Genomic DNA, 17,213 nt, shown 5'->3' with positions numbered 1-17,213 from the left:
TCCAGAAACCAACAGTTCCTAAGAAGGACTGAGTTTCTTTTTTGGTAGTTGGTGGGGCCATAGCTGTTATTTTGTTAATCACGTCCATTGGGATGTGGCGACGTCCATCTTGCCACTTAACTCCCAGAAACTGTATCTCTTGTGCAGGTCCCTTGACCTTGCTTCTTTTGATAGCAAAACCAGCCTCTAGAAGGATTTCAATTATCTTCTTACCTTTCTCGTAGACTTCCTTTGCTGTGTCACCCCACACAATGATGTCATCGATGTACTGTAGATGTTCTGGAGCTCCACCCTTTTCCAAGGTGTCATGGATCAGTCCATGGCAGATGGTAGGACTGTGTTTCCACCCCTGGGGCAGTCAATTCCAAGTGTACTGGATACCTCTCCAGGTGAAAGCAAACTGTGCCCTGCATTCTGGTGCTATAGGAATAGCAAAAAATGCATTAGCAATGTCAATAGTAGCATACCACCTGGCTGCCTTCGACTCCAGCTCATACTGAAGTTCTAGTATGTCCGGCACAGCAGCACTTAGTGGTGGAGTAACCTCATTCAGGGCACGATAGTCCACTGTCAGCCTCCACTCTCCATTAGGCTTTCTCACTGGCCATACAGGACTGTTGAAGGGTGAGTGAGTCTTGCTGATCACTCCTTGGCTCTCTAGTTGCCGGATCAGCTTGTGAATGGGGATCACAGCATCTCTGTTGACACGATATTGTCTTCGATGCACTACTGAAATAGCATTCGGCACCCGTTGGTTTATAGTTCTCAGCAAACCCACTACAAAGGATTTGTCTGAAAGGCCAAACAAAGCATGCAGCCATTCTCCATTCTCAGTCTTAATAGCTGCAGTACCAAAGGACCACTGGTACCCTTTCGGGTCCTCGAAATCACCTCCCATGAGGTAGTCTATGCCAAGGATGCACGGAGCATCTGGACCAGTCACTATCGGGTGCTTATGCCATTTTATTCCAGTGAGGCTCACATCAGCCTTCACAATAGTCAGTTCTTTAGATCCCCCTGTCACTCCAGAAATAGTGACGGATTCTGTCCCTTTCTGATTCGATGGCATTAGTGTGCACTGTGCACCAGTGTCCACCAAGGCTTTATACTTTTGTGGCTCTAATGTGCCAGGTCATCGAATCCACACAATCCAATAAATTCGGTTGTCCCTCTCCTCCACCTGGCTGGAGGCAGGGCACCTCTAAGCTTGAGCACATACAACATTGTCAGTATGTGCATTACTGGAGTTTGCATCCCCAGTACTCACACCTGATGTAGAGGGATCTTGAGTCACCAGCATATTTGAACTGGGTAACTCCACACTGGAGACTTGAGCAGCCATCTTTTTAGAAGGACCTCCTTTTGCTTTTGTCTTAGTCAGCAACTTACGTACTTGCTCCTCTAGGACAGCAGTAGGTTTCTGATCCCACTTTTTCATGTCCTCTCCATACTCACTTAGGAGTGACCATAAGATTCCTCTTACTGAATTCTGTTTCTCTCGATTCTGTCTCATAGGAGGGCGTCTCTTCTTAATGGCTGCAATGCGGGGTCCTCCGTCTGTCTGAGGGGAAAGGGGTGAATGCAGTTTCTCAGATTGTCTCTTTATAGCTGAGACCCAAGCCCGACGAGGGGCTGTGACAGCATCCTCACACTCTCGTACTGTTTTAATCACATCACCCACAGTTGCATCCACATCTGCAGGAACCCATAGCATTACTGATAGTGTATGGTTAAAAGGTGGTGGTGCAGCATGCACAAACCTTTGCAGCATAGGTCTAGGGCACGGTACGTGATAAGGATCTTCAATGCCATCAGCATTATAGATCACGTCTCGTACAGCCAATTCCTCCAGATACTTGAGAGCTTTTCCAAGTGTGGGTGCTTTGACCTGTGGGCAGTCTATTTCCTCTTTATAGGGATATCTCTCCCTTACAGCTGCCAAGAGTCGTTTCCATAGGCTGGTGGTTCCAGCCTTTTCCCCAAATGCTCGATCAATACCTGCCTCTCTGGCCAGGGATCCCAACTGTCTGGCTTCCCTCTGAGTTAATGTTATGGTAGCAGCCCCATCCGTCCAGCATCGGAGTAACCAAGAGAGAAGTGGTTCACCTGGAAATCGGCTATAGTCTTTTCTCAGAGTACACAAGTCTCTCATGGAATAGGACTGAGCAGATTCTGAGTCTGAGTCCTCAGCTGACTCTGCTTTAGAGTCTCTTCTAGCTGCTCTACGAGGAGAGCCAGTATCCTCTATTTCCTCTATCACCTGGTCGTCTTGTTCAGACTTGGAAGGGTTAAGGCTCATTTCTGATTTCCATTGTTTTCCTTTTCTCCTAGTTACAGGGTCAACAAGTAGCTGTGTGGGCTGAGGGGGAGAGGCTGTGGTATCTGCAGCAGTAGCAGCAGCAGGGCTTGCTTTCTGAGCAGCAGCAGTGTCTGTGGGGGTAGAGACAGGAGCTGCAGCTGTAGCAGAAACACTGGCAATGCTGGCCGGCCTTATCTGAGTTGTGCCCTTGCGTGAGGGGGGGCGAGAAGCGGCAGGAGTGGGGGTGCTCTCTGTACAAGGAGCAGCTCTCACTCTCCGAACAGCAACTCTCGGCCTCCGAAAAGGCATGCTCAGTCTCATTATTGTGGTTTTTGTGTTTCTCCTCACCACTATATGAGAAAAATTAACAACACCCACCAGAAGTTTCAAAAATTAAATGCTATTGCTACTGAAATCTGGTGGAGTCAGCCCAAAATACGATGGAATGGTATAATTTCCCAAATTAAAACTGGGAGTGTAATTACCAACCAAGTTTTTAATCTCTGTATGAAACACTACTGCACCATGCACCATGATATACATCAGTATTGAGGACCCTATCGCAACGATGGTTCTTAAGCAGCTCTTACGAAAGAAAACCCACATAGTAACAGCAACTCCAGCTGCAAAAAGGCAGATCGCATACCCTAAATACCAAAGGTAAGGCATGATTGGTTTAATCTCCAACCCTGTGAAATTTCCAAAGAACAAGGTCTGATACCAGCTCAGCAAAGCCATTCTTCGACTGGAGTTGGAATTGAAACTATTCAGGCAAATTAGTCAAAATTGGAACTGGACTCGAGCCAATTAGCTCGGGCCCCACGTTGGGCGCCAATAAATCTGTCACGGTTTAACACTGGCCCGGCAATTAAACCGAGTAACAGACGCTCTCTATTAATCTCTCTCTCCTCCCTGATAAGAAAGGAGAGAGAATAAGGGAGAGAGACTTATGGGTTGGAAACTAAACTACACAACTTTAATGAAACAGTAATGATAAATAGGAAAAAATTAATAAATATATACAAATATACAAGAAAATGGATACCACATTCCTCCCCCCTTTCCCCCAGTAGCTCTCACGTCACCACCGAGGCTGCAGGGCAGCCCTGGGAAAGTTCAGGCTGGACTCCTGGAGTCAGCAGCAGTTGGGAACTGGAGGCAGGAACACACAGATAAGGGCTGGCACGGATCAGGACCACAGGCAGGCAAACGGACGGGATCCTTCCAGGATGCCGGGTGAAGGAAGGGAAGCAGGAAAGGCAGGAAGGGCAGGCAGCTGGAAGCTGGAAGCAGGAAATCTGGCTTGGCCCTCGTGATCCCTCAAATTTATACTGAGGATGACGTATATGGGATGGAATACTCTGTTTGGTCAATTCTGGCATCTATCTTGTCTGTTCCTCCCCAAAGGAGGGATGCAGGTGGGACCTCTTTATGTTTTCTTCAGAGCTGAGCAGTGTCCTTGGCTCTGCATACCAGTCTCTAGCAGTAACTATAAACATCAAGTGTTATCAGTCCTAGAAACACACACTGTCTGAGAAACTTGCTCTTAATTTCAGCAAGTGCAACTACTTACAAGAGACTTAGCTAAAAGCAAAAGTACAAGACAGAAAATCACCTCTATCCTGGCCCGAACCAGGACATTTTATGTATATACTATAAAGGCATCTAAATCATTAATGTATATGTTCATTGGATAAAATGATAGTGGACAATAAATCTTAAACTAACAGGAACAGTAAATAGTTGACATGTTTTGAATTTATTATCCACAGAAAAGTTATACCCTCTTAACCATTAATGCAGATTAGCATTTTAGGTGGCGAACTGAGTGAACTGATGGAGAAGTCTGAAATCACAATTCCCATAATTATAATGCATTAATTACCCTCCCATATTTGTATTAATATGCACACTGATAGTTATATGCATTATTATTTAGCAACACAGATATTTTTAGCCTGGTTTGGTTGATGTTGTTGTGGGAATGATAAATTTATCAGTTATCAGTCAAATCTTTTTAATAAATTATGTCTTTCCATATTGAATTAGTCTTTCAAAAAGAAGAAATGTATGAATAGACACATTCAAACAGGTGTATATGTTACTTTTTTGTCATTTAGCACTCCAGTTGCAAATATGCCTGTAAATTTTGACTGCTTGTCCTTAGAAATGTCAGGTATGCAATTAATTGTTCTCTCTATGTGTAGAATAAAATTTAAAATTTTACATTAATTTTAACATTTTGTCCCAAAATGTCAAGGCTACAATTTACAAAACCACAACACTATTCAGGATAATCACTATTTAAATTGGGATATATGCTTAAATGCTACTCTGAATATAGGTGAATTTAAGTTCATTATAATTTTTTTTCCAGAATCAAATTCTAATTTCCTGTCTGTAACTTTGAACTTAAAAATTTGAAGGAACAGATTCTGAACATGAATAAATTGCCATCAAAGTAACTGCCTCTTGCCACACACGGAGGGGCATGTTTTAGATAGAACATTTTGAAAGCCTGAGAACTCAAGCCTACTGAAAGCTTGAGATTTTTTAAAATAAAATACAGTGGAAAGAAAGAGAACCCAGAAGTAGCTGGAAGTTTTCAAAATGAGCAAAACAAATTATTCACTGTCTGGAAAATCTGCCTTCAAGTTAAGGCTATTTTATTTACATGCTAGAGAAGGTTAAGAGATGCTTTGCCTGTGGTTAGGTGATTGCATGGGTAAAAGTTTTCCCATAGTAAAGATATATTTCCGTAGCAGATAAAGCTCAAAATGCAATTCATCAAAATTTAGACAAGGAATAATGTACAAAATGTTTAATAATGAAAATAATTACTATTGGAACAGGTTACACTAGAATATGTTGAATACCTATACATTCAAATATAGATAAAAAGGCTTGTTCTAGTTCAGTAATACTTCATGAGATTGAAATAAATAATGGTTAATTTTAGTGGTAGTGAACACTTCTTTCCCTACATTATTCAAAAAATAAGACAAGTTGATCATAACAATAATTAGAGAGAGAATAAGTGGTTTTAAATGTACAGATGATTTTCCCTTGATTTTTCATTTACTGTGGCTAATCATGTACCTTCTTTTACTGTACATCCCATTGTCTCCATCACTTTCAATGTTTTTGCTATTCTAGCTATGCAGCTATTCTAAAGTTATATTGTAAATTCATTCTTAATGCAGATATATAATTATTCAAAAGATGCATTAATATGTGGAGAAGAATGGGAATGGATATGTTTATCTTCACACATTTGTATTAGGAGTAACACTACTGTATAATTAGCCATATATAATACTTTGTCTTTTAAAAGTATTACTCTGAACCCATCTGATTTTTTTAAGCATGGGTCTTACTGTGTCTGTATATATCCAATTTTTGTTCACTTCAAGAGCTTTGGATATTCAAAGAATGCTCTGACAGGCTTTAGGGGTGATATCCTGTCCAATGAAAATAATGACAGAAAACCTACTGAATGACTGAGATATTACTCCATGGTTGCAGAGAGCAGAAATTTTGTTTCTAATACACATTCAGAGTATGAACAGGCCTTTCTCAAATACCTGGAAGAAGAAACGTTGAGGCCTTTCTTAGGATTTTATTCTAGTTTTTTTTTTCTTTTATTAAAAACATTTATTGTTCAGTAGTTTTTACTGTTTGCAATGTAGCTTACTGGTAAAACCACTTCTCTTATTTCATGAGCAGGGAAGAAGTTAAATTGGACTTGGAAACTGGGATCCTGCAGTATATATGCAAGCAAAATGCCTCCCTGACTTCATTGGGGATGCTTGTCTTAATGGGAATTTGAGGATGAGACTTTTAAGTAGAAAATGCTAGGCTAGACTTCAGGAAAAAATTCTTTCCTGTGAGGGTAGTGAGATGCTGGAAGGGGTTGCCCAGGGAACGTGTGGCTGCCCCCTCCCTGGAAGTGTTCAAGGCCAGGTTGGATGGGGCCTTGAGCAACCTAATCCAGCGGGAGGTGTCACTGCCCATGCAGGGGGGTTGGAACTAGATGATCTTTAAGGTCCCTTCCAACCCTAGCTATTCTATGATTCTGTGAAAATATCCCTTAGCCGATTGAACTGGATATTTCTGTTGAACTTAATGCAATCTATCAGAATTTTTCTGATCAGCCTTTTTTACTATCTTGTCTTGAGTCATATTTTAATGACATCTATTATCAGATTGAAATGGCAATTGAGACACTGCAAAAGTCTGATGGTCTTTCTACTCACAGAAGCTCTCTTCTCAACAGCCATGTAAGTTGTCTCTTCTTTCATGAAAGCTAATCTCTAGCTTATTCTGCATGCTTATCCTGCCTCTAAATGTTTGGTTTAATTTACTGCTATTTTTGCTTTTAATCTTTCCATTTTAGTTGCTTGTAATCTACATTTTCTGTCACTATATTTTGTTAAGTGTCATGATATATAAAGTGTATTTCTTTTCTAGGTTCTGTATTGTGTTAGCACAGCTTAATGTACTTGCTTCATCTGCAGGTCCGAATGTAAAAGAAAAATAATAATCAAATTATTCTTAAATAATCTGCATTTGACATTTAAAAATAATTTTCTACAATTTCTGTACCTGATAATAATAATTTAGAAGCAGGTGAAGGGGGAAAGTAGCAGCTGACATTTTGAATAAAAAATATTCTTTCAATTTCTTTAAAAATATTTCTATTATTCTGAATAAGTTTACTATAATACAAGAATTTCAAAGATCTATTTGATAAGATAAAAAAAAAAATTAAAAAAATCTGTTAGTCTCTAATATGTTTTATTCTTCTGTCTCCTGCTTTGTTCTGTTTTTACAAATCCTGTAGTTAGCTGGGAATTTTCCATAAGAGAAAGCTGAAGATGTTTGCATAAAAAATATGGTTGCAAATATAGTGATAAAGCCATTAAATATAACTTTTAAGTAAAGGAGAAAGGCTCAAAGTTTATGTCATGGTTTAGGCCCAGCCAGCAACAAAGAACTATGCATCCGATCCCTTACCCCACCCCTCCCTTCTTCCCAGGCCCAAATTACTTTGCTCCTAATTTCTCTACCTTCTCCTCCCCCAAAGAGGCACAGAGGGACAGGGAATGGGGTTTACAGTTAGTTCATCAAAGGTTGTTTTCTGCTGCTCCTTCCTCCTCAGGGGTAGAAGGACTCAAAGTCTGTTCCTTCTCTAGTGGGGTCCCTCCCATGGGACAGAGTCCTTCACAAACTCCTCTGACATGAGTCCCTCCCATGAGATGCAGTCACAGACTCACATAATTGGAATGGTTAGAAAGGACCTCTAAGATCACCAGGTCCAACTATCAACCCTGCCCCCTCCAAATAAAAATAAAATACCACCATCCCTCTAGTAGCCTTATCTACATGTTATTTTTTAATACATCCAGGGATGGTGACTCCACCACCTCCTGGGTCATCCCGTTCCAGTGCCTGACTATTCTTTCAGTAAATAAACTCTTCCCAATATCTAGTCTAAACCTCCCCTAGTACAACTTCAGGCCATTTCCTCTAGTCCTATTGTTATTTACTTGAGAGAAGAGGCCAACACCCAGCTCCCTGGTGCTCCAGCACAGGCATCCCACAGTAACAGTCTGCTTCAGGAGGTGGTCCTCCATGGCTGTAGGTCCACATCTGCACCACTGTGATCCTTCATGGGCTGCTCCACCATGCTCCTCCATGGACTGCAGGGAGACAGCCTGCTGTCTCCCCACAGGCTGCAAGGAAACCTCTGCTTGGGCACCTCCTCCTCCTTCCTCACTGATCCTGGTATTTCTGCTCAGGTATTGCTCTCATCTCCCCCTCTCCTCTGCCCTGCAGGTCTTATAGTAGTTTTATTTTCCACTTCTTAAATATGTTAATTGCAGGGTTGCATCCACTGTTTCTGATGGGCTTGGCCATGGCCAGAGGAGGGTCCAGACTTTGGAGATGGGGAGGAGCTTCCATCAGCTTCTCACCCCTGTAGCCCCTCACCCACTACCAAAACCCTGCCACACTGACCCAACATAGTTTAATATACAGTTTGTTTTTAAACAGTGCTTGTCTTGTGTAAACATGTTGGTATAGTTTTGTGGGTTTTAATGCTACTAAATTTCTATACATACTGCATCCTTTTTGCTTCTCAGCCTTACCAATCAAGATAAATCTTCAAAAAGGGTAAGAAGGAAGACCCAGGCAACTACAGATCAGTCAGCCTCACCTCCATCCCTGGAAAGGTGATGGAGCAACTTATTCTGGAGGCCATCTCTAACCACTTAGATGAAAGAAATGTTATAAGGAGTAGTCAGCATGGATTTATTAAGGAAAAGTCACTCTTAATCAATCTGATAGCCTTTTATGGTGACATAACCAGATGGTTAGATGAGGGGAGGGCAGTTGATGTCATCTACCTTGACCTCAGCAAGGCTTTCGACACTGTCCCTCATGATATCCTCACAAGCAAACTTGAGAAATGTGGATTGGACAATTGGGTAGTAAAATGGATTAGGAACTGGTTGAAGGACAGAGCTCAGAGAGTTGTAGTCAGTGGGGCTGAGTCAGGCTGGACATGGGTGACCAGTGGTGTCCCTCAGGGGTCGGTGCTGAGTCCAGTCTTATTCAATATATATGCCAATGACATGGACGAGGGGATAGAGTGTATCACCAGCAAGTGCACTGATGATACAAAACTGGGAGGGGTGGCTGACACACCAGAGTGCTGTGCTGCTCTCCAGCATGACCTGGACAGGTTGTAGAGCTGGGTGGGGAGAAACCAAATGAAGTTCAATAAGGGCAAGTGTAGGGTACTCCATCTGGGGAGGAACAACCCCATGCACCAGTTCAGGTTAGGGGTTGACCTGCTGGAAAACAGCTCTGGGGAAAAAGAAAGACCTGGGAGTTGTGGTGGACTACAGGCTCACCATGAGCCAACAATGTGCCCTGGCAGCCAAGAGAGCCAATGCCATCCTGGGGTGAATGAAGAAGTGTGTGGCCAACAGGTCGAGGGAAGTTACCCTTCTCTACTCTGCTCTAGTCAGGCCTCACCTGGAGTATTGTGTGCGGTGCAGCTCTGGGCTCCCCAGTTCAAGAAGGACAAGGAACTACTGGAGAGAGTCCAGCACAGGGCCAGTAAAATGATTAAGGGACTGGAGCATCTGCCCTGTGAGGAAAGGCTAAGAGAGCTTGGTTTTTTTAGCATAGAGAAAAGAAGGCTGAGGGGGGATCTTCTCAATTTTTATAAATATCTAAAGGGTGGGTGTCAGGAGGATGGGTCTGGACTCTTCTCCGTGGTGTCCAGTGACAGAACAAGGTGTAATGGTCACAAACTGGCACACAAGAGATTTAAATTAAATGTGAGAAAATACTTCTTCACTCTTAGGGTAACTCAACACTGGAATAGATTGTGCAGGGAGGTTGTGGAGTCTCTATCCCTGGAGACATTCAAGACTTGCCTGGATGTATTCCGCTCAAGCCAGCTCTAAGGGATTCTGCTCTAGCAGGTGGGTTGGACTAGATGATCTTCAGAGGTCCTTTCCAACCCCTTACCATTCTATGATTCTGTGATAAACTTGCATATTTTTTCACATTCTTTTATTCCTTTATCAGAAAATGTAAATATTATGTCACAATTTGGGCCCAGCTAATATCAACCAGGCCTCTGCTCGCTCACCCCCCACTGCCACTGTGGGACAGGGAGGAGAAAACCACCTTAAGGCTCATGAATCGATAGGATAGGGAGGTTTGCATTCCCCAGTTATGGCAAAAAGCAAAAAACCAGACAAGTTCAACTTGGAAAGATAAAAAACCTAATTTAATCTACAAGGAGAAAGAGAAAACATAGCCAGATCTTAACAACTTCCCTCCCACCACTCCTGTCTTCCTGAGCCTGTATTACTTCACTCCTGCATCCCCCTCAGCAGCACAGGGGGATGAGGAGTGGAGGTTTAGGGTCAGTTCACCACACGGTGTTTCTGCTGCTTTCCTCCTCAGGGGGAGGATTCTTCACATTCTTCCCTTGCTCCAGTTCGGGGTCCCTCTCATGAGAGAGAGTCCTTCACAAACCCCTCCGACATGACTCCCTCTCACCAGGTGCAGTCCCTCAGGTACAGACTGCTCCAGCGTGGGCTACCCACAGAGTCACGGTCTGCTTCAGGAACAGTCATCTCCTCTGGCATGGGGTCCTCCACGGCTGCAGATCCACATCTGCCCCTCTCCATGATCCTGCACGGGCTGCTCCTTCACATCTGCCCACCTGTGACACTTCAGAGGCTACAAATCCACATTTACTCCACCGTGGTCCTTTGAGGACTGCTCCACTGTGCTCCTCCATAGGCTGCAAGGGGACAGCTGCCATCTCACCATGGGCTGCGGGGAAATCTCTGCTTGGGCACCTTTCTCCCTCTTTCTTCACTGACCTTTGTGTCTTTTCTCTGGCATTGCTCTTTCTTACCTCATCCTCTACTCTGCTCTGCAGGTCCTTTTTTATTATTGTTTTGCAGTTCCGTTTCACCTTTTCTTGAGTATGTTTCTTGAAGAGGTTCATCCAGCTTCCCATATCTATTTGGCCTTGGGCAGAGGCGAGGCAGAGATCGGAAGCAGAGGAGCTTCCAGCAGCTTCTCGGAGGAGCCACCCCTGTGGTCCCCTTCTGATTCCAAAACACCACTGCACTAACCCAAGACATATTGATTGTGAGATGAATGTACAAATATATTGGTTCAAGGCTATACACTTATTTGATTTGTTTACATCCCCTCCCCCTCTAATAATGTGGTAATATGGAGGTGTTTATCATCATGGTGGAAAAAGACAGCAGGAGTCAGTACAATTTCTTGTAAGATAATTTACTTTCCTTAGAAAATGCTAAAACTGGGTGAGGGAAAAACAGAAATGCAAAATGTGAAGTTTTAGATCATTTTGGACGGTTTTAAAATAATTGCTTTGATTTTAAGACAAACTAGAAATATGCTGAAATTATTTTAATATAATTACATGGAAGATAATTTTTTTCCAAAATGCCAAAAATCTGTCTTAAGACTTAGATATACAAAGAAGCCTGTCCTGAATCTGACAAGGAAGTCCAGAATCTTTACACTGAAAACAATAAGAACTAAAGGACAAGCTATTCTACATCAGAAAACTGTACTCCCCTCTTTCCTCTGTCATGCACTAGTTAAAGATCATGGAGCAGATCCTCCTGGAAGACATGTCAAAACATATGGAATAGATGGAGGTGATTAGAGACAGCCAACATGGCGTCAGAAAAGGCAAAATGAGCCTGACTAATCTAGTGGCCTTCTGCAGTAGAGTGGCTTCATCAGCTGACAAGGGAAGAGCTATGGATATCATCCACGTGGATTTCTATAAGGCCTTTGATAAAGTCCCCCACAACATTTTGGCTGCTGATTTGGAGAGATATAAATTTGATGGATGGACTTTTAGATGGATAAGGAACTGGTGGATGGCCACATCAGTGACTCAGTGTCCAAGTGGAAACCAGTGATGAATGATGTCCCTCAGGGATCCATACTGGGACCAATACTATTTAATATCTTAATGACACAGGTAATGGAACAGAGTAGGTACAAGGGGGGCCACAAACAAGATCAGAGGGCTGGAACACCTCTCCTATGAAGATGGTGGAAATTGCTGACCCTGAAGAAGAGAAAGCTCCAGGGACATGATATTGTTGCCTTTCAATAATTAAAGGGGGCTTATGAGAAAGATGGAGAGAGACTGTTTACCAGGGCCTGAAGTGAAAGGACAAGGGTCAGTGGTTTAAAAATGGAAGAGGGTAGATATAAAATGGACATAAGGAAGAAAGGTCTTATGAAGAGTGGATAAGGGAATTGGGGTTGTTTAGTTTGGAGAAGAGGAGACTGAGGGGAGACTTTATCACTCTCTACAACTACCTGAAAGGAGGTTGTAGTGAGGTGGGTGTCAGTCTCTTTTCCCAAGTAGCAAGTGACAGGATGAGAGGAAATGGCTTCGAGGTGTAGGCAGCAGGTGCCAGGACTTGCCGGGACTTGCCAGCCCCCAGTTGGGGCTGGCCCTGGTGCGCATGCCCGATTTCGGCAGGGTGTGGTTCCAGCAGGTCCCAGAGCCAGGCGGACCGAAGTTAGCTCTCTGATACTAATCCGAACCAACACTAGCTCGATTGACTCTGTTCGCGAACCGAGCTCGCGCCCACGGCGAGATTCGTCTCACGCAACATCTGGTGGAGAATGCGGGCAGCAATTTCGGTCTAAACCGTCTCCCCGAGCGTTTCGTCCGAAAGTGACCCTTCTCCACAGACCGTTCGATACCCCGAAAGATTCGGGTAAGAGAAACCTTTTCTTCTCTTCGACATTGACATCAGTAAAACTGATGATGGGATCCTATACAAGCAAACCTACCGGCACCGCCATTGCCGAGCAGATTGTAGCCCAGGCGGAAAGGCAGGAACCCCTCCACTACCCGGGTCCTGAGACCGCCTGGGACCTCTGGGGGGAGGTGTATAATCTGCTGGCAAGTCTCCACTATAAGGAGACCAATGGTGACATTATTGGTGCGGACAACACCTGGCGGGTCGTTTGCAATCTATTAGCTGTTATGAAAGCCGAAATAGAAGTGGCAATTGCCACCGCCACGGCTCCATTACGAAAGACCGAGGCATTTCCCCCGAAGGAAATGCCTGCTGCGACCCCCTCGGCACCACCCGTCGAGGGGGAGGAGCCCGAGAGAGCGCCAGCCGTGACCCCCTCGGCGCCACCCCTGGAGGAAGGAAAACACGAGCAAGTATGTCTGGGGCTGACCAGTGGCAAGCCTGCCATAAAGGGCATGTCCTGGAAGCCCCACCAAACCGTGACCGAACTCCTATCGGATATCGGCCCGGAAGTCGAAACACCGGAAAATGATGGGGCGGAAACCGCGGCTTGCAGCACCTCCGGCTGCCACGGAGAGTTACCCCCGCCGCCGCCCCCGGCCCCACGGAAGGCTGCAGAGAAAAAAGCAGCCCCTCAACCAGCGGCAGTATCTGCGCTGGAAGACAAGATATCGGCCCTGCAAGACCAGGTCACTCGGGCCGTGCAACTAATAGAGAAGCGGGACGTCGAACATCGCCCAGCTTTTCAGCAGTACAGGAACCCACCCACCCTGACGGACGACGATGATGATGTCCCGACCCCACCGCGGCAACTTCAAAACGCCCGGGGCGCTACTACCGGTCGCCCAGAGCGCTGGTCTGGCATCAAAAAAAAAAAAAAAAAAAAAAAAAAAAGGGGGGGGAAATGTAGGCAGCAGGTGCCAGGACTTGCTGGGACTTGCCAGCCCCCAGTTGGGGCTGGCCCTGGTGCGCATGCCCGATTTCGGCAGGGTGTGGTTCCAGCAGGTCCCAGAGCCAGGTGGACCGAAGTTAGCTCTCTGATACTAATCCGAATCAACACTAGCTCGATTGACTCTGTTCGCGAACCGAGCTCGCGCCCACGGCGAGATTCGTCTCTCGCAACACGAGGTGTGCCAGGGAGGTTTAGATTAAATATTAAGAGAAATTTCTTCACCAAAAGGTTTGCCAGTCACTGCAACAGGCTGCCCAGGGAAGTGGTTGAGTCACCATCTCTGGAAGCATTTAAAAGACATGTAGATGTGGTGCTTAGGACATGGTTTAGTGGTGGACTTGACAGCGTGCTAGGTTAATGGTTGGACGTGATGATTTTAAAGGTCTTTTCCAACCAAAACACTTCTAGGATTCTATATTTTGAGGTATTTTAAAAACTACTGAAAGACAAATAGAGGTATCGTTGATTCTGTGAAAAAAAAAAACTTCATGCATCTTGCTGTAATAGCTGTTCTTTCCTACTCTGTCATTTTCAAAGAAATTAATGGACCCAGATCAAGCTTACTGGTTGTTTTCCCTATTTTAAAACATGCTTATTGAATTACAACTCAAATAAGGACAGTAAATATGGTTTTAGTCGTCTTCTTCCATAAGATGGCATTTTGTTGCCTAAGTTGATACCGCTTCATTTTTACGATCTTTTTTTCATTTTTCTGTATTATATTTCCTTTCCTGATTTCTTTCTGCATGTGATTGACTCAACTAATTTATAATCTAATGTTTTCTTAATATTAACATTTCATTGAAATTGTCAATTTACTCTTTTCCTTTAATAGTATTCAGCTATTTGCACTCTACTTCCAGGCTATAATCTACCAAGTAATCAAGTTTTTGTTATTGAAATATCTTTACCATAGAGCAAAAATCCTTATTTTGTACTTACCTTGGGTTTTGCTTTCCCACTGTTGGCTAATGGCAAGCTGTGGTTGAAAGAGCATCTGTCAAATACAAATCATAAGCAAAATGCACATATTAATGCTAATTCTAATTCACCTGGAATAAAAGCTCTAATGTTATATTTAGCGGTTAATTGGGAAATAATTTTATTTGTTTGTCAATCATTTTTTTTCTTTGTGAGGTAAAACAGAAATAGCTAATATTCCATAATCTAATTAGTATAGATTAAATGGAAAGTTTGAAAGACATAATTAAGATATACTTAGATGATTAGTGAAATAGTTTTGTTAATAAACTCAAGTAAAGGTAAAACTTTACAATACTTTTCCTAGGCTTTATTTCAGAACTGTAAATGCTCAAGATAAAATAAATTTCTGAATGTTGAGACTTTATTAATAATGTGCTTCTATCTACAAGATAATATAAGGATGATGAACTATATTTTTTTGTTATGTTTCTTTAAAGTACAACATTATCTGTATCCATCTTGGAACCAGTTAGATCTTGCTTCTGCATCTTTACGTAGAGCCCTTTTATAAGAAACATAAGCATGATAGTTCTGGTGATTTCTGTATGAAAGTAAACATGAAGATGGTTTTTGAAAGGTCTGGATTAGATAATTTCCTAATATTTTTTTTATTATTACTAATGTATTGTGCTTGGTAAATTGCTCAGAACTGACTTAAACAGAACTGTATGTCTAATATATTCATTATAATCTAAATTTTACTAGTAGTTCTGCAATAAAGATGGATCAGAGTGAAAACCTATTTAATTATTAATGGCCATTAAAATATTGATATTCATGTTCTTTGAACAACAAATTATATCAAACATGAGTAGAACAGAATTTTTTCAGTGATCTATTAGTAAATAACCCTGTAGAGTAGTATATTAAATATCACAGAAACTTTGTATATCTTTTACTATACTTTAAACACATATTTTGGTCATATGAATTGCTTTGGTGGACTAAATTCAAATGTATAATACATCTGTGTGAGACAGCAGCATGTTGGACTAAAGTTTTGTTCCAAATGCCAAAACCAAATCCATGGCTTGGGGATTTATTGGGTGCTTTTTTTTTTATTATTATTGTTTAATCTTTTTTGGTAAGATTAGTGAACCCAGAAAATGTGGATGTTCGTGATGACTCATTTTCATATAATTACTTCTTTAAACAATTAAGTAGTAAATGCAGGTATAAAACACAATTTGGGAATTATTTAAGCTGAAATGTAAGGGAAATATCAGTTATACGAAACCATGTGGGAGGAGAGTGTAAACTAGGTAAAATGTTAGCATTCCCAAAAAGCTGAAACCACAGAGTTTAGATATGACTACTGTAAAAATATTTCCATTTTATTCTCCTATACTGTTAAATGACATTAAAATGACCATTTTAGTTATGCTTTGTGCGTATGTTAGTTACTATTTGTTATGTAAAAATGTACAATAATGCATTAGAAACTCTGCCTACATGCTTCCAAAATTGCTCAACAAAATTCTATATTAAATTACACAGTAAAGAACCTCAAAACTAATTCTGTTCCTCTTTGAAGTGAAAGGCAAACAAACTACAACAGAGTGGTTTGGCCCATAATATTTTGTAGATGTACCAGTTATTTTTCATGTAATCTAGATCACTTTCTACCTTATATGAGGTAGATATTTCTTTGAATTTGGAAGAAAATAAACCCTATTCAGTTAAATTAAATACTCTTTTTTTTTTTTCATTTTTTTAGATGAAGATAAATATAATAAGATTCAAAAATTAAAAATGTATTAACTTACTTCTTTTAGCTTTTTCCTGCAATGAATATAAATTACATCAATCATTTTATTTCCTTGGAGTTCCAACAATTTTTGTCCAAAGAACAAATAACTTCATAAAATGTTAATGTATGGTACTAAAACTGAAATATTTTTAGATGTGGTGCTATATGAGGTCAGAAGTGCAATGAGTTTTGTTATTTCCTTGCAATTCTAGAATATATTAAGACATAATGGTATGCCTAGCATTCAAAGAGATTCAAAGATATTATATTTATTTCAGGAACATCACTGTATTAAACAGGCCTTAAGAGTGGTCTAAAAAATATCAGAGGTCTGTGTTGTACAATTAAGATTTCTTTTAGAAGAGTAATACTGAATTTACATATATGTTCATTCTTTGATATAGCTCCAATGGCTTTTAGACAACTATGAAACCGCAGAAGGAGTGAGTCTCCCTAGAAGTACCCTTTACAACCATTACTTACGCCATTGTCAGGAGCACAAGCTAGAGCCAGTCAATGCTGCCTCCTTTGGAAAACTCATACGGTCAATCTTCATGGGATTACGTACCAGAAGACTAGGAACCAGGTTTGTGTACAATATAAAATATCAATAACAATAGTGAATATGAAGCTCGTATGGTAAAAACAAGCAAACAAACAAACATGAAAAATATTTAAAACCTTACTGTCAAGGGAGTTGCCAAATCCACTGGAATTCTGGACCCAGGGGACTCACAGTCTCCTGTAGACAGATTCTGTGTACTCTCAAGAACCAGAAATCATCCAGCTCAGTCCAATGGATGCAGTTACTGCTGTTCCTATTTGCAGGTCTAGCTAGTAGTGAGACTGAATGTGTGTTCCAAAGATGCA

The 17,213-nt window shown here is 41.8% G+C and overlaps 1 protein-coding gene across 1 annotated transcript in view; it reads left to right on the top strand.

Annotated features, from left to right (window-relative positions):
* Positions 1-17,213, top strand: part of LOC139789193 (transcription factor RFX3-like) — a 135,357-nt gene that overhangs the window by 65,437 nt on the left and 52,707 nt on the right. Inside the window, exons 4-5 of the mRNA XM_071729712.1 lie at positions 6,505-6,579; positions 16,748-16,929. Of these exons, the coding sequence (XP_071585813.1) occupies positions 6,505-6,579; positions 16,748-16,929 (257 nt within the window). The remainder of the gene's footprint in view (positions 1-6,504; positions 6,580-16,747; positions 16,930-17,213) is intronic.

The sequence above is a fragment of the Heliangelus exortis genome, chromosome W (assembly GCF_036169615.1).
Source record: "Heliangelus exortis chromosome W, bHelExo1.hap1, whole genome shotgun sequence".
Lineage (NCBI taxonomy): Eukaryota > Metazoa > Chordata > Aves > Apodiformes > Trochilidae > Heliangelus > Heliangelus exortis.
Note: the sequence above shows the minus strand (reverse complement) of the source record. Positions and strands in the feature narration are given on the sequence as shown.